The sequence below is a fragment of the Athene noctua genome, chromosome 7 (assembly GCF_965140245.1).
Source record: "Athene noctua chromosome 7, bAthNoc1.hap1.1, whole genome shotgun sequence".
NCBI classification, from domain to species: domain Eukaryota; kingdom Metazoa; phylum Chordata; class Aves; order Strigiformes; family Strigidae; genus Athene; species Athene noctua.
In genome coordinates this window covers 31,078,630-31,102,116 of record NC_134043.1, presented here as the reverse complement: position 1 = coordinate 31,102,116, position 23,487 = coordinate 31,078,630, and the positions used below count along the sequence as shown (strand labels likewise).

Here is a 23,487-nt window from a genome sequence, read left to right as displayed (position 1 = left end):
GTGTCTACAAAGATAGTAATTACTTAATAGAGCTGTATGAACATTTTGGCAATACATATTAAATATATTTAAATGCCTTTATAGGATTAAATTGTTCATGGAGAAGTACTCTAAATTTTTTTTGTAATTTCTTTCACAAAAAATAGCCCATATTAGAAACACCGAATAGATTTTATTTCAGCTTGTATTTTTAGGTTTTTAGAAATGACCTTTCAGAACTTTTATGTAATTAATTTCTAATGAAGCCATATGACTTCACTCAATAATGAAAAACAAAATGGAAGAAAAAGAGGAAATGTTCTTTCACCTTTTCATTTACCTACAATCTAACTTTCTGATATTCTTAGATATATAGTAGTTTTTAATCAGAATGGAAGACATTTAATTCTTATATTTCTGATTAGTAAGAAATTTTAAGTCAAGTACCAAACATCTAAAGACAACTTTTAAAAGTTAAGAGAACTTTTAGAAGAGTTTCTGAAACACTAGTTTTGAATAAAATTCTAACAATTTTTGGACAGCTACTATTTAGTATTTAGTGCTACAGATAATCTTACAGTTCTGCAGTCTGAGACATTATGCTCACTATCCATACTAATAGCTACAGAAATTTTTGAAAACAAATTCATGGAGTTTGACGTTTCTTGCTTTCAACAATCTTTTTGGCAGTCTTCAGTCTTTATGTATATTAACACATGCAGTGTTAGTTAACATATTAATACTAACACGTGTAAATGCATATAAACATTTTTTTATTATAATTACTTTCATCAACACTGTTGAATTCCATTCTGCTCTGGAGATTTTTATATCTATCCCTCCCTTTTTTTGGATAAAAGAAATATTACAGGGAGTAGAAATAATGACTTCTGAATACCTCCACCATCCGTATCTCTGATAATTACCAGTCATTATCAGAAAGGAAGGGGAGGGGAATCAAATGTTTCATACACGGCTTAGTTAATTTTTAGGGTAACTTTGCACAGATGATTTTGCTTTATTTTCATGACTGCATATTTATACATACTAAAAAGTGAAATACTGACTTTAAAGAAAGAAAAGGTCAGCAGAACCATTGCTGTTAAATCGGACAGAGTGAGAATTTTACCCATCTTTTCTCCTTCTGCCTATCTGAGTATAAGCAATCTATAAGACGGAAGTGATGCAAAGCTGAAAGGAAGGAAGAGAAACAGATGGAAAAAAACCCGCAAGAGATGCTGCAAATCCAAGAGACCTCAAGAGGCAGTTTCCACCCACCATGGTGACTCATGACCTGCCCGGCAGCCTCCATACTGACATTCTGCAGATAGTTGTGGCAGCGTTCCTTGTGCTCCTCCAGTGAACTGCGCTGCTTGTAGCTCCGGCCGCAGTAGTTGCACTTGTGAGGCTTCCCCACTGCAGAAAGAACAAAAGCATCAGGTCAAATCCACTGCAACCCACTTTTGCTATCAAAATCACACCTTTGCAACAAACAACTCTTGTGATGGAAAGACACCCAAGAAAGGTTACTCAAGTCTCAGACCTTTTTCCCAGCCCCATTTTCCCACCACACACACCTCCTCCCACCCACCAGGTACTTCGCCCCATCCGTTTTTCACACTAACGCGCAGATTCATCAGAAGGAAAAAGAGGCGGACTTGTTGGTCGCAAAGCAAATAAACAGACGACAAGAGAGGAAAACAAACCAAACAGCTGAATCACACCCCAGCACTGCCAGTGTGTCACCAAGTCTCGTGGGAAAGAAACTTCTGAGACACTTTGCCCATGGCACGAACAGTTGCCTTCACAAAAACGAGTTGCCCCAGTGGCCTAATTCTGCTCCCAACTGTGGGGAAACCCATTACATGGCCCTGAGGAGTTGTTCTTTCATTGAGAAAACTTTGCCAAAATTACTAAAGGGAAAGTTGGAAAATAAAAGACAACAGAAAGTAACTTCGGTAACAGCACTGTTACAAGCCAGAACCAAGCTGCCAACAGTAATTCAGAGATCAGCTAATATTAAAATATATAAATATAAAAAAAAATATAAATGGCCATAGGTACAGTGAAAATCAAGCCAGACAAATGCAAGATGTAACTCCAATTTTTTAGGGTTTTTTTGTTTCACTCAGCAGCATTATGAACAAATGGCAAATGCCTCTTAATACATGCAAAACCTGGCACCAGATTCTCATAAAGTATATTCTTTTCGTAGCATGTCATTAAGAAACCACAAGAATGGCCTAACCCAAGGCCAGACAGCTAGCCAGAAGTGTATTTTGCCAAGCTGTGATAATAAAGGCTTTTAATATAATTTAAACTTGTAGAACACGAACATTTATTCTCTAATAACTAAAGAGCTATTAAGTCAGTATTGCAAGTCTAGTAAAACACCATCGGCTGTGATTTTCAGAGCTGGCTAAGGGATGGGGAAAGTCAAACTTCTTCCAGAATTTTAAAAATCTTAGGTAAGAATTTTAGTTTCCGGCCAAAGAAATTAAGAACATCCTCTGTTGGATAATATACCTGCTTCTATTGGGTTTGTCCCAATACAGAAAGCTTTTCATGGTCATTTATTTAATGAAATCCAAGCTGCACTAATTGCAGCCAAAATGCACCATCACTACTGGGATGGGAAAATGCAGGGGAAACTGGGGAGGACACCCGTAGCCCATAGGAAGCTGGGCAGAGGGCTCCTTGCATTGGGGCTAAAGACCCAGTCAGGGAAATTCTCTGGGGCTCTGCAGGACTAGCACATACCACAGCATGTGCCCCACATCATCCACATAATGAAAGATGAAAAATCCTGAGCCTCCGTATCAGAGCTGGTCAAAAAATTTCAAACATTTTTGCCTCAGAAAAAGTGGATTTGATGAAATGAACACACTTACAGAAAGTTTCTGTTTTTCTCAAAAAGTTTGTGTGTGAAGTTCACTGACACAACCAAGTCTTCCACTGGGGGAAAAAAAGCTGCTTTTAATAAGCATCCAAACTGTGGATTTATTTCTCTTTACTTAGAGATAAGGCTCATCCTCAGGAAAGTATTGTGTCTTTATTTTATTTTGCTCACTAACTTACACTGTTGCCATAACTGGTGCTGATACTGGAAATCTCCGTGGAGGCCAAGCATAAGGCTCATTACCATTCCCAGAGTAATTGCCCTTGATGTGAATGATCTGTATCAAGCCGCAGCTCTTAAACATAAACCAACCATCTCGTTCTGGAAGCACCTTTAGGAAAACACACTGGCTCCCTAGGGTGGAAAGACTTTTATCATCACCATTACACTGCTTCATCATGCACCTAGCTGGCATCCATGTCTGCCAGACTGACACCTTTATTAGAAGCTAAGTCAGTCAAAAAAATGAGTCCAGTTACTGGATCAAAAAAATCCAATACAGTTGAATCGATTAAGTTAACTGAGCTGAAGCAGGGCTGAATTAGCCCACCCAGTTTTGCTACACAAGTTTATCAAGCTTCTTAGATAAACTGTAAGACACAAGGGAAAGGGATGACTGCTTTCAGCTATTCAAGGGGCAGCTACAATTAATTAAATATGTTATCACTTAGCACAGAGAAACATACTCTGCTACAAGCTCACTGTACAAAATCAACAATCAAAAAAAAGTTGGTATTACACCTCTTCAAATGGTTGCTCCCTGCATTGCAAAAATTTCAGAAACACATGGCTGAGCTTTTCCAATGATATCTAGGATAGTCAGCTACACAAATTCCATCAAATTTCAAGGTTCACAGAGATGATAAAAGCTAACGATAAAAGCACCATTTCTACAGGCAATATGGGATTGGAGGAACGTAACTCCCCAAGGAAAGAAATACTCCACCACACACGCTCCTTTCTCTGGGGGGAAGATAAGAGAATAAACAACACATGACAAATGTTAGTCATGTTGCCTAATACACAACTGGAAGCTGCTCAGACACAACCATGAAGAACGAAGTTTGTGAGCTCCAGCTGAGTAGGACTGAATACAACTCCCTTGGGGTCATTTCCAAATTTCCCCCTGCTCTACAGATGAAATCACGTCATAGCCCCACATGTGAAAAATCTGATTTATACTACAAAAATCACATAAAGTGACTGTGACTTGGGTTGCAATGCAATTGATAAGGTCAGACCACAACGGAATCAGTTCTGATAGCAGCAGTTTGTGTCACCAGCAATTTTCACAACCCATTTGGTAAGAGATGCAGCTAGCTGAGGTAGCAGTTACAGTCTGGATTTTAGAAACCTTGTTGTTGTGACAAATGTCACGTCATTGAAATAGCTGCAAATTTCCCCTCATATTCTCAAAGTAACTAATGACAAAAAAATATATATAGTTTTGGATGTGAGTGTTGCCAGTGGGCGTACATCTTTCCACATTTTGTATTACGCAATAGAAAGCTGTAAAAGTGTATTAGTGAATTCAATTCTGGCGATCTCCTCAACAGCAGACTTTTTTCCACATAAATCACTGTATGAAACCACATGACTGCCAAGAGAGATTTTAGCCTTCATCAAATACTGCATAGTATGTAAACATTAATAGCCAAAAATTTGCCCCCAAAACATGTGGCTTGCACTACTGGGCATGAGCAGTCTTGGTCTATAGACCACTGACTTGAAGGTGAAGAGTCCAACAGTGCTACAGCCTACCAAAACTCTCTCCAAGCCCCTGCTAAAGGCAGCTCTTTCCACCATGGAGCCATTTCCACCGTTAAGCTACTCAGAAGTTTGGCTCAGCTTGCTTGGTATGAAGCTGCCTTCTCAGAGATCCTCACTGAAGACCATGGTACCTGGACATCACATTCGTTGTTGTATGCAGCCGCCACTGCCAATGGTAGCGGCACCCAAGCAAAGTCAGTTTGGAAATCTCTAGTTTGGGGTAATTATTCCTTCATCACCTTTTCAAGGTAAGCAATCAGATTAAAAATTACCATCACTCATTCTCATAGAAATGACACAATACAGTGAATGCAAACAAGCCCAAAATCTTGAGAAATCTTCAATTTTGTTGAACTGGGAAAGACCAAAGCACTGGGCAAAACCCAGCAGCCATACCTATGAAACAGCTAACTTGAAGAACATAAAAAAACACTTTATATTTCTTGCTGAAATGTCAGAATTTCCACGCGTTTAAGCTCAGATTCGTACGGATGACAATGTGGCACAGAAAACCCACAGTGGAGTCTCAGCCTCAAATGGAAAATATTATGACAGTCACAGTGAAAAAGACATTTAAATTTGAAGTACAATTTTTACCACGAAACAGGTAAACCGCTTGTCGAAATTCACAGAGAAATGGAGTTTCCTTATGAAATTAAAATGCTCATGTGGAGGAAGGAGGGGGAAGAGGAGGAGGACATAAAAGGCAAGGTGTTTCTGAGTTAGGAATACTTTGAGTCCTGTGGGTGAACTTTGATAGCTGAGAAGTCTGCGTGCAGTGACAATGAGATGGTGTAACTCTAAGGTCAATATTCAAGACAGAAAGCAGACTTGGGCCTAGGGAAACTTCTTTAAAGTCATAAAAAAAGGTCAGTGAAAGAGAAAGAGCCCGTAAGGCATTCACACAGCATTTTGTTCTCAAAAGACATGGGAGTGCATAGCAGAATATAAAGTAAGTCAAAGGGAAATAACAAGGCATCCCAGGTAATACCTTGCCATAAGCATATAACAGCTTACAGAACAGGTTAAGAGCAACGATACACTTTGCTGAGCCAAAATCCTGTCTCCAATTAAGACCAATGACAAAACGTTCACCGGTTTCAGCAGTCAGGATTAACTACTTCCACTATTTTGGGTACCATGTTCTCCTCTGCAGCAGCACAGAGCAGAACTCCTTGCCACCCACCTGCCCGTGTCCCGAGTCCCTGCAACAGCTCAACCACTAATGTGACCAACTCATACAGGAAAGTGCATTACTACAGCCGTGTGATGTAGGTCAGCCCAATCCAAGGACTAGACACTTTGCACTGAGCTTTGTACCAGACTTTTATTACTTTTGCATTATTTCCCCATCAGGACCTTGGAAGGGAAGCCAGCCAAGATTTCTGAACTAAGTGGCCATCTGACGTAGCTACTTTCAGTCTGAGAAAGTTCCTCCAATAGTAGCGCACTGAGCACAACTTATTTCTATAATATCTGAAGTCCTACTTGGCCCCTATCACCCCAGAGTTGGAGGGAACCCCAGCACTCTCCAATTGAAGCTTTCTGAAGCTGCATTAAGGAAGTTAAAATGTTCTTTTGGGCTGATATTCACCCCTATTAGTGAGGCTGCAGAATTGTCTGTCACAGTCATAATACCAGTATTAATTCATTATTTCTAGTTTCTTCCCTAAAACTGGAAGCTGCCTGGGAGAGGGGAGCTGTTCTGCAGTCACACAGTGCCTACTACAAAGCAGTCCTTTGCCTTGAACAGGACTTAGCACAGTAAGATCAGTTCTAACACAGAGGTAGGACATATGATTAAGGCGTTGGGTTGAGACTAGGGAGCATAGGGTTCAACTCTTAGTAATGCTACAAATTTTGTGACTGCAGGCAAGTTATTCTGATTTCCTGTGCTTCAATTATTCATACGTATGATTAAGGTAATAATTCCCTTCTTCACAGCATGTAAATGAATTCATGCACTTTGTGAGATGCAGAGGCTAATTTGGTGAAGCTCAAGCAAGTAGGTAGACACAGAAAAATACGGCCCATATCTCCACTGAGAAATTAAGGACTTAATAATACACTGTGATTTTATTAGATATGGGAGTGAACATTAAAGAGCAGGAGGAGATATTTGGGATGGCACGGAGTGGAGGATCAAGCAGGAATAAGAAAATCAAATCAGAAAAAAAAAAAAGTGGCATATGAGTCAATTGCAGACATGGTGTCCTTTCAGGCCGTGAAACAGTCAGCCCAGGGAAATGTAAAATGCCCCTGAGCCTGGTGACATTTAACACCATATAGGACAAAAAAAGAGAGTGTGCAATAGTCACAAAAATATAATAGCTGCTGCAGTCCTTCCCACCTCCAGCTTCCCCAAGCCGAGGAAGCAATTGTAAGAGCCAAGGAGGGCCGAGGCAGCACTGAGGTTTCGGCAGGAGGGCTGGGGCTGCAAAGAGGTGACACACAGTCCCTCCAGTTCACTGCTGTAATTAAACAGTGCACTTCGGCTTTTCTAGAGCTGCCTAGCTCAAAGCTTCACACACAAAAATATTTACATGAATAATAGACCCCTGAACGAATTAATCACCAAAAAAATTAAAGTGAGACCTAAGCCCATGCTGGCTTTGAGCAGCACGTAGCTTTGCAAAGGAAACTGCCTCCCACTCGGATGCTGTATCTCGCTGCTGTGCTTAATGACTGTAAATGTGTTCATTGAAATTCATGGGGGCTCTTTGATTTGTTGCCTTTTTTTTTTTTTTTTTTTTCTGAGAGATTACACACACACAAACACACAATAATCAGTATATACCGGAGTTCAGAAATAACAGCAAGTCCCACAGGTAACCTGAGACTGTCCAAGACAACCTGCATGCAGAAGTCACAACATATAAACGTCTAAAATAAGGCTCCAGGCTGCTGGAGCACACAAGCACACAGTCTTGCGACATGCAGTGTCAAGTACCTCCACTTCTGAATGCCCAACCTGTGACATCTTAAAAGCAGTCTGATTTTTCAGAAAGATCCAAATCTTTAATCACATTATGAAAACTTTGTCTTCACCTTGTCACGCTTGCCAGTCCAAAAAGAGGCAGCAATACCTGAGGTACATTTCATGAGATATATCTACGTTTCTGGACCTCACAGAGTTCTGATGTCTCCGTTCTACAAGCACTTTTTAGATTATTATATTTTGGGCCAAGTATTAAGGTTTGTGAAGTCATGTGGTAAAAGATGGGTTCACTAGATCATGCAGTAGAGGAACCATACAGCTAGATCTGTGCTTAAAAAGGTTTCTGAACACCTCAAAAGGTTCAAAAATCAAAATGCAGCACTACAACAAGTGAAGCCTACATACATGCCATTAAGCAACTAGTATTTTCTTGACTTGGAGCTTGAAATAGAGCACTTGAAATAAAGCACTTGACTCAGTTTGGGCCTCGTGGCCCAATGCCTCCTAGTAAAGATTATTATCAATTGCCTATTGATATATACGTGGCTGTTCAACATTTTGTGAGCCTCCCAGCAAATCAAAAATAGCTTGTCCTGACTTTTTGTACAGTGGCAGTCTATGATAAGTTATTTCTGTCGACAACTACCATGTACTATTACTAGCAGTGAAACACCACTGGATACTTGAGGTATATCAGCATGCAGTAAAACAATGGCAAAACACTGCACCTACACACCCTTTGTTTTCTAGACACGCCTGCCTTCCCTATAAACATCTCCAGGGCATGAAACATCACCTTGACACCTGCATCTACCTGCCAGTTTTTTACTGTAGTGTAAAATAAGCGGCTAGCAGTGAAATACTGTACTAATGTTCAGTCCTCCCTTGATCTTCTGCGGCAAGCAGTATCAAACATCAGCTTTTGAGGACTTCATCTGTGCTACATTTTGGCTAGAACTGACCACAAAAACATGCGCACATGGAAAACAAGTAAACACTAGACAGGAGAAACTTTCAAGCATCTATACCCTCTCTACATATAAAACACAGGCTACAATCTGGTGTAAATCAGTGAACATTAGTGTTCATGTACAACAGGCTCAGGGGTTGGGGTCCCCATTTGTACCTTCAAGGCAGTTCTGCCTGCAGCCTTTTATTACTTTAATAGTTTTACTATGATTTATCTTGCAGCTGCTGGTGGCTCTGTTATTTAATCTGATTCATCAGATTGTGTTTATTTATTAACTGATCTGCAGGATTTTACAGATAAAACAATGTTCCAATCTGCCACAAGGGTTATAAATAAGTAGGTGGTGTTTTTGTGCCAGAAGTTTAGCAAACAAACAAACAAACTCCTGTTTCATTGGCACAGTCACAGAATTACTGAACTCTCCCTAACCATCCAGATACTTGCAGGGCTCCTGCCACAGTCTTGCAGCACCCATTAAATAATTAAAAACAGAAAAGCAAGAATCTTACACTCCATTTTCTTTCCTTGCAGCACAGAAGACATACAGTTTACTTTGTAGGTTTGTATGTTGCATCTTAAATATGTGTGAAAAACAAAGGAAAACTTACCTGTCTATGTGAAACCATGAAAATAGATTACATACTCCATCAAGGAAAACACAGATAAGGACACTAACATTGTATTTAGCTCTGAAAAAGATGAAATTCATGGTTACTTGCTCCAATTCCACATCCCAAGAAGCATGCATCCTACCACATAGAAGCTCCCCTCATGGTTCTCTCTGATACCTTTATCTCCTTCAGTGAAGAGCTTCAAAGCTGGCAAAAGGCACCTGACACATATTTTTTAGTTAATATGAATGTCAGTGGAGCTTTCAGATTCTCCACCACATATATTTGAAAATTTCAAGTGCAAATATTCTGCTGTGAGGCCACTGAACCGGGCACACTGCCTTTGTGCCATACCAACATGTCCCAGTCCTCCAGGCACCCCTGGCACTGGTGGGCTTCCCAGGGACTTTACACTGACTCTGAAATGGTTAAACACAATTAAAAAGAGACTCTGTTTAAATAGCACTCTGGTGGTGAGATAAACTAACAAAACCCAGGAAGTCCACAAAATAACTGGGTATTTTATCACCTAGCTAGCTTCAAAATTGCTTAAAGGCAGCCAGGTTTATGGCAACTTTCTTTTAAAGGGGGAGAGGCCCTGCTATGAATACGAGAGGTGACTTCGGAAAGGAGCCTCCTCCTGCAATGCCCTCACACTCTCTGGATGTGGGTGGGAAGCAGCTTAAGACAGAGGTTAAACCTTAACTGTATGTACTGACTCTGTACTTTCCACTCCACTTCAGACCTTTAACATTATATTAAAGTTGACTTGATAAACAGAGCGTTAATTGGTTCACAGGACAAACCTTCCAAAATACACTCTTCGGCATCTCTTCATTTTAACCCTGCTTCTGGGACACAGTGAGTAGGAAAAACGAAAACAAGTTTAGGTTGGTCTGTTGTTCTTCTCTGCCCTGTCCTGTCTGCTCCCCGTTAGTGCCACAGCTCAGCAGGAATTTAAGGAGGTGACTGGAGATCCACACGCCATCGCAAGCCGAGGTCTGACTGCAGGTGAAGAGGAACAGCTCACACAGGCAGCGCAGGGTGTAGGTACCTCAGTGCAGAGCAGGAATGCTGCTGGACAAACACTCCCTTGAGAAGTGCTTTTGTTTTGTTTTGTTTTTTTTTCCCCTCTTTGGGTAAAACAAGTGTAGATGTTGGGCCAGATTCATAGGTAATATTAATGGAAGTAATACCCTGAAGTCAATTTACCTCAGCTGCTTACAGTTTATATTTATTCCAAGTGCTGCCCCTTTGAAAATTTTGCAGAAGCTTTTTAGCATTATATAAAGCCAACAGAACCTATAAATTATTTGAAGCAAGCAGTGCCAAACATAGTGTTACCAGTTGTTTTATACTATATAAGCAGAGACAGAATACATGACATTTAACTTATAGCACTTAACTATAGCACTAGATAGTTTCTTCTGCATAAAATCACTGAACAAGCCCTTAAACTCTAGCTCACGTCTTCTCATCCCATGGCAGTGAGTCCCACTGTTCCAGCTACATGCTCCTGCACAAGAAAAACTATTTCTTTTAGCACCCGACACCTTTTAATTCTATGTCTCATATTAGGAGATAGGAGGAAGGTGCTCCAGTTTCCTTTAAGTAAGGAAGTTTTCCCTTTTCTTGTTACTGTCAGAAACAAAGTTTTGGAAACAGACAATTAATAGCAAGCTGTCATGAAGATAGTAGCAACACAGGGGGAATAATATTGACAGCTCCTCTTCTTTTCCCAACCACTGAAGTTGGGAGTTTTCACTTATTTTGATTAAGGCTAGCAGTGAAGGAAACCTTGCTTCCAAAAACAGGTCAGGCTGTGAAACTAATGGGCTCCTTTGGGACATGAAAATTTTTATTCATACTTTCCTTAGTGCCCAAGAACCTACGTGGCCCATGCCTTTGTGTTACCCTCGTAAAGATTTGCTGTTCAAGCATGTGGTTTTGTCATCTCTTGCACAGATGTCAAATGAGGTCAAACAGAAAAAGAGCTGACTGACTCCTTTTACCTACGCAGTTTTCCTATCTGCTCCTGTTGCTCCCTGCCAACATGCCTGACAACATATATATTTATCACCAATGTTACAGAGGAGCTTGAAATATGGGTGGGACTTTTCTCAAGCAGACAGTGCTGAGCCATGCTGTGCTGTGTACTTTGGAAAACCTCGTGCTAAAGGCTACTCCAGGAAGAGACTTTTTGGTGAAGCTCACTGCTCCCAAAATCTCATCCCAGCTCCCATCACATTTACTCCAGCTTCAACAAGGCAAATGAATCTGCTACCACCACGGCTGGACAGATGCCTCCTTCCCACACCATGCTTGTCACCAACACTTGTGTTGCTCAGTTCTCCATGTTCAAAGTTAGCCATAGTACTTGGCAGGAGGAAGCCAAGATGATTTTTTATGGCAACAATTCTTAGCACAGAAAAAAATTAAAGTAGTAAAGATATCTTTTGAAGAATGAGGAGATCCCTTAACTCTCCGAGAGATGAATCTGGGATACTGGACAGCTTTTGTTCTAGCACAAACCTCTGCATCCAGTGTCTATATCCAACACTGAAGCTACATTAATCTTTTCTGGGTAATAAAATTCAGTAATTCCTGTTAGTCTCAGTATCTTTCCTGGTTGGTTGGTTGGTTGGTTGGTTGGGGTTTTTTTGTAACACAAAAAATAAATAACAACAGGTCAAGAGCACTTGCTAAAATCCAGGATTTTTTAGGTTTGCTCAGTGTAGAGAATGAGAAGGGAGGGAGGGAGGAAGGAAAGATTTTGGGGTTTTAGGATGTTTCTTTTTTGGTGCGATTAGTTTTGCACTACAAACCCTGGATAGATTCAAAAACTGTTATCGTGACTGAAAGGAAGGCAGACAAAACGAAAGGAAATTAAATATGGGTGTGAAATTAAACCAAAAGAAAGAAAAAGAAAAGAAAAAGAAGTGTTTGGGCTGAAAGTAAAGACAGAAAAACTCAAGAACACAAAACAGAGCTCTCCAGACATCCAGAAGTACTTTTAAAAGATTTCCTGTAAAAAGCAGGGATTTTAGGAAACTCTGAATGTACTTAACTGCATTTGTTGACAGAAAAACACCCAAACAAAAATTCATACTGAAGGTTCTGCTAGGCTATTAAAAAGAGGTGTTTTCTCTGAGAGGTCTGAATCAAGAGTGAAAGAGCATAAAACTTCTCATTTCTCAATACCTGGGAGAAGAAAAATCTCATTTTCTTACTCTTTTTGTGTGTGTGTGTAGTCTTATAACTGGGTCAGCAGACAGGGCTTTAGGACATCTGGGTTCATTCCTGTATGTGACACTGATGTCTTGAATGCCTTTGGCAAGTCCCTTTTTGTCTGTATTCTAGATTCATCCTCTGTAGAGGGTGGCTGGGCAGTAAACCTTGTTGCCTTATTGTCTTGGACTTGAACTCTCTGAGAAACAACTGTCTCTTGCTATATGTTACCTGACACAAAATGGCCTTTCCCTTCTCTTCACCAGTGGTACAATCCTACCCCAGGGACTGTGCACCAGACAGATCAAATTCACCCCAGACTTCATGCTGATCAAGGCAGGAATCTCATGCATCTCAACCAAAACCGTACTTGCAGGCTCCTGAATTTGGCTCATCATTAGCCCTTGGGACAAACTCATAGCTTGTAGAAGACTAATGATATGAGCATAATGGATACATTTTTCACAATATAGCTAACGTGGACATTTTACTGTGGCACATAAAAGTCAAACAAAGCACTTTTCCTGGTGGATGATCTATTCTTTGAAGCTGAGCAGCTTCATTCCAACAAAACATGCCAAAAATCAATTCTTTGATGGTGCTTGATGGAAATGTAGCTATGGATACTGAGACACACCTGATCCTACAGCATTACCAACACCTGCAGCTTCACCCCAACTCAGATATGGTATTATGCTTTCCTTCAGCTACCAGCTACTGCAGGCCGAAAGAGAAAAGTTAGCTTGCATATTTTCTCACTCCCTCCCTACTCATGAAATAAATATTGTAAGGTAAATAAAAAGGCCAGTTTATCACCTTTCACTCTCATTCGTAAGTGTCTATAATCTGGGGGATCTAGATTAATGATTTTTTAATTCCTGGGGTTCAAAATACATCAAAAGTAAAAACTCTGAGGAGCTGTGCCATACCAGTGGATTTTCTTCAGATTAGTACAACTACAATTGCTATCAAAAGCTCAGACATTTTCTTCAAAAACACTTTTGTGAACCACATATTTTCCTACTGGAAATTTTCTACTCTCCTGTTGTTGAAAAATCCAGTGGAGTAAAGATGGCTTTTTTCCCTAAATGTGCTCTTACTTATGCCTTAAATCATTTCCCTGTTCCATCCTGGTGTTTTATAGGAAGGAAACTAATACTGTACATGAATCACAGAATAAAGTGCCTGCTACAAAAGACATCACTCTATTAGGAACACATTATAAGTGGCACATTCACTATGCATTTAATTTTCATTTACAGCATGCACTCTATACTCAGTATGCTGCCAGTATCAGTTTTTGTTTTCATAACCTATTCCTGACACCTAACAAGAACTGGGAGTGCTGCTCCAGGATTTGGCAAGAAGGAACAGGTTGTGGATGAGCAGGTTTCTCTGACTCACCTACACGGATCAACAAGGAAAAATAAAAGGGAGAGGGTGGAGATTGCAAAAGGGAAAAAAAAAATACGAGAGAGAGAGAGAGAGAGAGAGAGAGAGAGAGAGAGAGAGAGAGAGAGAGAGGAGTGACGTGTTCCTTTGGATGTGGTGTGTAATGCAGCTGGCAGACTGCCTGCTCACGGTGCCACAGAGTTCCAGACATGCCAGTCCAGCTGACTCAGCTCTTTGGAAGAAGGAAAGGGAAGGGAGAAATTTCTCAAACATTTCTGATATCCGAGGGATGGGAATTGCTAGGCTCTCCTTGAAGATCTTTGAACCCATCTTTCACACCAGGGACTTGAGTGGTGTCCCTGGAGAGGTATTAGAGAAAGATGCTCACATAATAATCTGGTACAGAACTGCTTATGCTTGTATCAAATCATGTCTCTGTGGTTGTTGGAAAATTCAGCAGCACAGCTTGATCCCGCAAACCAGAAATGTCAGGCCTTTCCTAGCCAAGGCTAGCTGCTCTCAGACAAGCCACTGTCTCCAAGGAGACGAGCAAAATGCATGCACATGAAGGGTATCCAAGTGAGAGAGAGTCTATGGCCCATGTCGCTTTTCTATATAAAAATTTCATCATCAGATTTTCAGCAGTATATCCCTTGCATATGATTTATTTTCTAGGAAGAGCTTGAAGCCCTTAAGTAGTCTGGGCTCTGCCTACCTGTGAGACCAGCTCTATCCCATGATACAGCACCATGCTATAGGCAGCTCACAACAGCCCCGGTCCTGTTCAGCTTGGGGGACCCTCTGTGCTGTTCTAGACTACCACTCCAAACTGAAGAGGCAGGGGGAAGAAAGTACCTACTTGCCAGCAAAAGGAGCTGAAAAACAGGCTAATGCCCAGACTGTCAAAGCCCCTAATTCTTGCCAAAATCAAGCACATCTCAGTGCTTTTGAAGATAAGAACCATGGTGAACTGGCCTCAAAATCAGCACTAGGATGAGCTTGTCTTAATTTTCTGGTCAAGATCTTCACCACGGGCCATCAATCATCTCAGAGCACGTGAGAGCATTCACGCCTGTCTCACTAGAAGGGAGGGAAAGGACACGTACTTGGGGAACACATTCCCCCATCTTTAATACAAGGTAGCTGGCTCTCTGGGCAGGAGGAATTTCAGGGCAGCAGCAGCATCCCAGGGAACTCTGTTGCTTGATGTTGAAAATCCTACTGAATTACACTGCCCCACCGATCACTTGCAGCACTTCCCACAGAGGTACAGTGACACTTGCATATTTCATAGAAAAAGCCCAAACAACCTTTAAGTAGAGGCTTTTCCAAAGGCGAGTGCTTTGCAGTGGACAGATAACTGTGTGGATGGGGAGCGTCCCAGCCAGGTGCTCTTTGTCAAAGTTTCAATAGGCAGGGCCTCAACAGCATTTCTCCAGCTTCAGGAATGAAGATAGAGATCTTGTGTCTCTGTTGCAAGGCACGGAGGGAACTTGGGGCACCCTGTCTGAAATCAACACAGCACAGTTATGCAAAACATGTATGCAACTGGCATCTCTTGTGTAATCCTGGCTGTAATCAACCTCTCTAACCACTCCAGAAAGGAAGGAGGGGCAGAGGGTGGAGAAAGTTCACACTTAGATCAAATAAAAAATGGGAAGATATCCAGAGAGCTTTAGTCAGGTAAAAACACAGTTCCCTCTCATGGGAAACCTCCAGGACAAGTTTCCTTGAACTTCACACAGGGTTATAAATAGGAGGAGAGTCATACAGAGTTCAGTACAGGTTGACTGTAAAAAATCTAGACAATCTCATTTTCCTTCTTGAGTGATATCCATCAATATCTTTGCTGTAAGCCAATTCATAATTACAGGTTGCTGAGAGCTTGGGAGAATATATCAGTAGCAGCTTTGTGCAGCTCTGCTATGGCGTAGCGTTAACTAGGTTATTTTTTTCCCCTTTAGTTTCTCTTGGGTTTCTTTCCAGATGGCAAAAATACCTCTCTGAGACCTTAAAGCACTCGTGTATTATCAAAAATGTCAGTGGCCATTCTCTATTTCACACTGCCCCATAAAATAGCTCTGAGATAGCAGTGAAAGATGGCCTCAAACCGCCATTTGACTCCAAGCTCAAACTTTCTCAAGCTGAAAGGTTTCACAAACTCCTTCAAGAACTGACAAAGGCCAGCTCCAAATGCTAGATCTCCTTTCCTCAGAGGCAATATGCAAAAGCTTTTTGCCCCTGAAAATAATATTCTCAGGGGGAAAAAAAAAAAAAATTACTTTTTTCCTCCTTAGAGCTGCGGTGGTATTTTGCTGCTCAGAGTATGTGCAAGAAGTGGCCTTGGTTTTGCTGAGATGTGGCTTTGTCAAGTCAAAACCATTTTCTCATCTCAAGTGCACAAGAAAGCTCTCAGTCACCTCTTGGATCCGTTCTACAGAAACCACTGCAGCTACCTCAGAAGGCTGCCTCTGGAGCAGGAGGACTCCTCATGCACTGGATCATGTCCCTCAAGCTTATTGTAATGCAAGGAGACACCCAGCTCCCAAAGACGGTCTGGAGCCTGGCTGTGCAATGCCCGTGTTTACAGCTGCACTTTGAACTCTGATTTTGTATGTACATATGCAAACTTGAGCATAAAAATAGTGGATCTCTGAAGCAACACCTGACAACAAGGAAAACAAGGCCAAGAGATGCCTCTATAGTTTGAACTTAAAGGAGCAAAGGGCTACATATCTTTAAATACCTAAGCTACCAGACCCTCACCTGCCAGCCTGTCCATAGTAGTTCTGGAGCAGAAAGACAAGTAATCCACATGAAGCTCCCTTGGTGCTTAGGTACCTGAATTTGCAAATTGGGTCTCATGGGTTTTTTCTATTTCATTTTCCCATCACTGAAAAATGGATAACAACCAGGTAACAACACATACCCAACTTCACACATGCTTTGGGCTGATAAAATAGATAGGGTTCATAAAAGAAAAGACACAAAAATTGCAGGCTAAGTAGTAAGTCCTTTAGCATTATTAATAATCACCTTACTATTGTGTCTAAGATAATCATGCTGGTATCAGGGTATAATACCTCAGTGGTTATGGTAACAATACAAAGTTATTATTCCTTCCACTTTGTAATTATCTCATTTCACTATTGCACAAAGGCTAAGTAAAACTAAGGAGATAATATGCAATGCTATGCAGCAGGGGCACCAGCAGCATGGGAATACTCTGCTGTGTACTTACATGACCTTCATTGCAGCAATATGCATGCGCCTTGCAATCATTTGTGCATGCTGCCCTCTCACCATCATGACAAAGTTGAGAAGTGCTCTATATTTCAGTTTCACTGACAGGCAATGTGTACTGGCCCATGTTTCAAAAGTGTAAAATGACTTTACAATTTAAGTCCTTCATAAATGAGTGAATAACAGTAGTAAAAAAATTCAAAATTAGTAATGAAGAGATTAAACGATTGGAAGATAAAGAGAGACTAGAACAGAATTAATGCCAGACATATGACTATGGCCTATCACAGTGTAAACTGAGCACAAGAATTACTCACAGTCACAGAAGATATTGTTAGGAAGAGCAATAATCTGCAGCAAAAGAAAGTATAGTTTAGGTTAAGTATCAGGATGAGAGTCACAGCTATAAAAAGCAGATGGGAAGTGGAATTGTCTCCCTAGGGAGGAGATAGAAACAGTCTCTCTGGATGTTTAAAAAACAGGTTAGGCATGCTGTTTAGAAGGACTGCTGCTCTATATGCAGAAGTCTTATCACATTCATCTCCTTTTTTGATGCCAGTGAAATCCCACATACAGCACTGTGGCAGAATAAAAACCCAGAGGAAAAAGCAAGTCAACTGTCTCATTTGCTCCTCCAAAGCAGGATGGCTGGCATAAGAACTGGCATCACCCAGCACTGAAGAAGCGTCCGTTTTCTCTCCAAATAGCAGGCCAATAGGGCAGGACCAGGTGCTTCGTTCTAGTTGTATATGGTCTGAGGCAACACAAAGAGGTACAGAATCTGGCTGATGATGCCAGGATGTGAATTGCTAATGTGGAGGAGAGACAGAAAACACAGAAAAAACTGGACACCAGCAGTCCCGTCCCAAACACACACTTCCATCTTGGCACAGGCATTCTATCAGGAAGAAGGGAACAGGTCAAAATTAATGAGGCATGATCCCATGTGAATCTTACACCACAGTGATGCTGTCTAAACAAGGACCTCGTTACCCCTAAGTATTACAGGGCTGTCTGACCTTCTGGATGAGGTGACAGCAGGTTCAGGAGGTCTTGAAGAAAGGGGCAAAGGACAACTCGTCCTCTCTTTGTAATAAGCACCTTGTTGTACTGCAGAACGGAAATCTGCCCCGAGAAACTCCCTCATGGTGAAGCTGCAGTGTCGAGGCATTTGTACTCTTTCCCCATTTTGTGGTGCAGGACCTCCTGCCGTAACATAAAACTCTTCCTTGCCAAGGGTCTAAGAGACTTAACCTGACACCAAACACAATTCTGCCATCTTGTCTCATTAAGGAGAAGAAACTTGGATGATCAGGGAAAGGAGAAGACGATGCAACCTCCCTCCAAATCTGCTCTCCCCATTCTCTCTGCTAAAGAATAGAGGACTCGCTGGTAGACTTGCAGGAGGCAGAGACATAGCAAGGCCACACTGAACTGAGAGATACAGCAGGAGGCACGAGACTTGTCTCACAGATATCATGATAAAACTTAGCACCTACTAATCTTGACGTGAATTGATATTTAGAACAACGATACTCCCATGGTGTTGGTGTCTCTCATCGCTGGCAGAGTGGGTGAGTCTTTCTTGATTCCGCCAATTTACAGGCAGCCCCCAAGCACTAAAGGAACAGGCCACCTCCTGCTTACGCTAGGGCACCATGAGAAGCAGGGAGCCACACAGCATCTGTTCCCCTGTCATCTCAATCACACACCCTGGAGAGAGGGGGAAGGTAAAAAAAAAAAAAAAAAAGGAAAAAAGCTGATACCCGGTCCTAAGAGAGAGAGATATTCATGAGGCTGGCACACAGCACATCTACCTTTGTTCCCCACGACCACTTCTCCTGTTTCTCTGTCTTATCTGACGGAAACAGATCTCTTGGGTTGAACAGTCAAAGATTGATCCATAACTACCACAGATAAGAGGGAATCTTCATGGAATTTCAATACTTTTAAAAGTGAACACTTCTTGCTTTGGGTAGAACCATACCTTTTCAGAAGTTCCCCCCAAAACCAAAGCCTACATGTATCCTTTCTGGAAAGATCACGAACCCACAGCATCTTTAAATCAAAGATGATTTCTCAGTGATAATTATGCTCTGAAGAAAAGGCTTAGCATGACCAAGCTTGTACACTGAGATAATTCTGAGCACATAAAAGATGATCTTTTTATATAACTGATACTAATACTTATCACAGTAGTGCTCTGGAGGTGAAGAGGACCCCACCACTTCAAGGATCAGGTTCAGATGGGGCTTTAGTGAAGTATGGGATCCAAGTTGGCTCTACAGAGGATTAAACTTTAAATAAGGATGCCTGGGGGATGAAAGACCTGGCATACCAAACTCCTACCCCTGTACACATTTTGATCTTACCTTCCAAAAATGCACATACAAACAATATGGAAAGCAGAATACCAGAGATTTTAGACAGTCTACAACACAGACCAAAGGCCTCTGGGTGCTGGAAGCATTAATGAGAAAGCAGAGAAGGTGCAGTATTGTGTACATGCTAATAGCAGTTTGGAACCTGGCATCCGATAAGAAAAACAGAGAATGATTTTGTGACGAGGTTAATTCCACTGAGTTTAACTGAAATAGCACAAGAAAACCTGAGAGGAAGAGTAGCTCTGCCTGATTAAATAGAGCTTTAAGTATCAGATCAACAGAATAAATGCCCACCGGCTCATCACAACTGAGGGAAGATGCTGTTTGCTAACCTATTTGTGGAACTGGGATTTGCATGCAAAATATCCCCTCGCCTCTTCACATACTTGCTTCATTTTTCACAGACAGTATCCTACTTGTTCACATTTAATTCTTTTTTGCCATTCCCAACGTGTTTGAGTCAGTCCAGCACAGAGAGTAAGGAGAATTTCAGGTCCCAAGATTCTTTTAATTATGATGTTCCCAACCTCAAAGACATGGTTACACAGTAGATATTGGGCCTTTTGAGACTAGAGATGTTAATAGTGGTAAAAGTCTCTTCAAGATGAAAGAAGCAGTTTAAAACATCGACTCTTCATTACTCTTAATAACTGTCTTTTCCACCGTTTCAATAATTCTCACTGGCTTTTGACACGCAGGACTTCAGGTACAGCATTGTGTCTTCCAGCACTGTGCTTGTTCTCCCAATTTTTCAGCTGGACTGAGACACCCACAGGTGGGATGACTCTTCCAAACAGGTATTGAGTCAAGCACATTGTCAGAACTAGGAACCAGGTTCCTTCTGCCTCTGAGCACAGTTGCACACACAGATATCACTTGTCAGTTCTGACGACAACAGCCATGCAATTGCAGGTGTCAGAACATCTCAAATGGCTCACTACCACACCAGAATTGCTGAGAAGAAAGTCCTTATGGAGAAGAAGAGATGAGAAAGATAGACTTGCAAACCAAGAAGCGTAGACGGAGTTACTATCTTTCCATGAACGAGGCATTTACCCTTTTAATTATACATACCTTTTATCTTCCACACTGTACATAGTTTGCTAAGATTGTGCTTTTGGGAGTTTTTGCCTGAGCCTTTCTTTTCAAAACAAATGCTTCACTGCTTTTCTTTTGCAAATAAAATGATACCATTAGTTCAGTGCTGCTGAAGAGCTGGGCAGTAATAATGTGCAGCAGCAACCAGAAAGAAGGGGGGGAGGAAAAAGCAAATATTTGTTAAAAGTGGAGAAGGGGAAAAAAAGCATTTTCTAAACAGGAAAGAAAGTAGCTTGGAAGCAAATTTTAAAATGTATTGCAAGGAAAAGCTTCTGTGACAAGAAAAAATAATGATCTGACTACCTGTTTTTAGGAAGAAATAAACAGTAAAACTGCTTTCATATATGAATAACACTTACATACTCCCACAGTAAGGGAATGTGATTGAAGTTGCTAAGATAAAGAGAAGAATCAGGAAATTCCATAATTAAGGTTGCCTGAGAAGAGTTCATGTGGCCAATGTGTGTGTGTATACATGACAGGACAGTCTTTTAATCATAAAAATCACAAAATAATTTGCCCACAGGACCATCCTTGCTTAGTGCAAAGGATGGATGGATGGTTCTCATTTAATCTGTGTTTTGTTTTCCCCTTAGCAAGTGATCCCATCCCTCATTTACGGCTTACTGCCCAAGCTCTGCTCTGAAAACTAATGCACTAATGTTTTCTATGGGCTCTTCCAGATTGCTCATCACTGCAACCTTGACTTTTAAAAGAATTATCAAAGCATTTACGTTGACAATAGCATTATGAGGGGAGGGCTGACTTGGCTCCATTTTAGACAGAAGAGAAATTAATGTCAAAACATGACTGTTAATTTTACATGCCCATTTGAAGATGCTTGGCTTTTTAGGGTAAAACAGCATCAGGTTGTATGTCATATCTTTTAAAGCACTAGTCAACATCTAGGTGCTTTAACCATCAGATTGATCTGTTGGATCAACTGTCTTCCTTACAATTTCTGGGTTTTGTTCATTAAATTGCCTACAGTAGAATTCATCTCATCTGTTTTGCAGCTGCATTTGTCTCGTTGTGCAGTTCTAAAGATGATAGAGAAGATGGGCACGTCTCAGGGTGAGGTAGCAGGTACTCTGTGCCTGCGATCAGGAGACTGGCTTTGCCTGGATGTTTTCCTCTTTAAAACCAGCAAAACCCACGCAACGTGAAGCCAACCCCTGCTGGTTTGTCAAGTGCATCCTGCAGGAGGGGGCTAACAACTTCTGCCCCAGCCCTCCACAGCATGTCCTTACATCCTGGAAGCCCACTCGGGCACCTCTCCTGTATTATCTGTGTTGTGGAACTATGGAGTTAATTCTGAAAACAACATCTGAAAGTCCCGTAAGTACCTTGAGGCTCATGCCCACTCTTAGTGTAATTCTGTGCATGAATCTCTCCCCAGGCATTATTCTACTGATGTCCTGAAGGCATCATTATATTCCTGAAATCAAAGAAACTGCATGTGGGAGGAAAATACAGACACAAAGTTCATCAGAACTCCATATGTCAGTAAAAGGTAAATAATTGCAGGGGTAAATCACTGCAAGATAAGTCCTTAATTATTTAGGGTTAAAGAGCAGCAGTGTTACAGATTCGAAGTAATATTCTGTTAACCACTCATCCTGGGAACATTTATATAGTAAGATATTATTCTGCACAAGAAGGGGAGGCACAATGTGGATTGTGATGCTTAGAAACATTTTCAAATAAATAGGAAATAATATTAAAAATCATGAATAAAAAAATCCATCCAAAGCAAAAAACCCCCAAAGCTGTCATACATTAATTTTTTTTTCAGGTTAATAGTAGCTTCAGCTATTTCAAATATCTCTGAGATGCTTCTGCTAATTTCTGTTTGCAATTACATTTCCTTATTTTTTCACCTTTCCTGTCTTACTGCATGAAAATCCTGCACTAAGCACAGGAAAAATTGACTAAATGGCAGTAGTGAGAGGGTGTAGCTGACTAAGTGGTGACACAAACAAAGTGTTTTCAAAATCACAGATCAAACTAGCTGGGATGAAAAAAAAAATTTAAACAATCTTTAATTACTTCCTTGCATACTCTGCCTTCCATAAAAAATAAATAGTTTAAAACCTTCTTGGGAAATAAAAAAGAATGGGGTGTTTTTGATTAATAGCACTTTTTTTATTTAAGAAGGAAAAGGACATACAACAGAAAAAAGGAAATTGGTCTTGCACTTATGAAATCATGTACCAGATTCTCAGCTGGTGCAAAATAGCAGTACTTTCTTTGCTTAGGGGATGTAATTCAAATCTATATCAGCTGAGGATTTGACCTAAAGAGCTTTCTTCTTATAAATAAAAAACATATTCAGACTCATCTCAATTTAGACATTAAGGGTACCAGATCGAAACTGGATTCAAGTCTCATATTTCAAAACAGTTTTCAACCTCTTCTTTCTATATTTTATCTGATATCCTCTTTTCTGGTCAGAAATAGCAGAAGAGGTAAACATTTGTAGAATCATAGAATCATTTAGGTTGGAAAACACCTTCGATGAAGTTTACTAGATTTTCTACACCTTCAAGGTCTATGTTCTCTGATGCGTGCTTTATTAAAGCAGAAAGTGCTTGTATAGTACACTGATACGAAGCTGCTTTAAATGCTTTTGTATCAGTGTACTATACAAGCACTTTTTTAAAGCGAACATCTACCCAACTTCTCCATGAACCAGGTTCCACAAATACATATGCATAAACCATGCACTTTTCCTATGTAACAGGGACAGAAAGACACCTTAAATTCCATGCTCACATTCAGATTGGCGTTTCACCTTCGTGTAGATGGATGCCAGGTTTTAGGGCAATATCTCAGGTTTCTAACTCTTCATCTGAGTGCTACTCTAAGAACTGTCTTGGAGAGTGTTGTGGGAGCACTTGTTTGTTCCTGCTGGCCCTCTGTTGAAAACCGTTGTAGCTGACTACTTAAGAGGGGTGACTCTTTCTCCACTGAAA

General features: G+C 40.9%; 1 protein-coding gene across 4 annotated transcripts in view; it reads right to left on the bottom strand.

Moving 5' to 3' along the window:
* IKZF2 (IKAROS family zinc finger 2) overlaps positions 1-23,487 on the bottom strand; it is a 114,280-nt gene that overhangs the window by 16,720 nt on the left and 74,073 nt on the right. For all 4 annotated transcript variants that reach the window (XM_074910343.1, XM_074910344.1, XM_074910346.1 and 1 more), the window contains one exon: positions 1,258-1,395. In XM_074910343.1, coding sequence (XP_074766444.1) covers positions 1,258-1,395 — 138 coding nt within the window. The remainder of the gene's footprint in view (positions 1-1,257; positions 1,396-23,487) is intronic.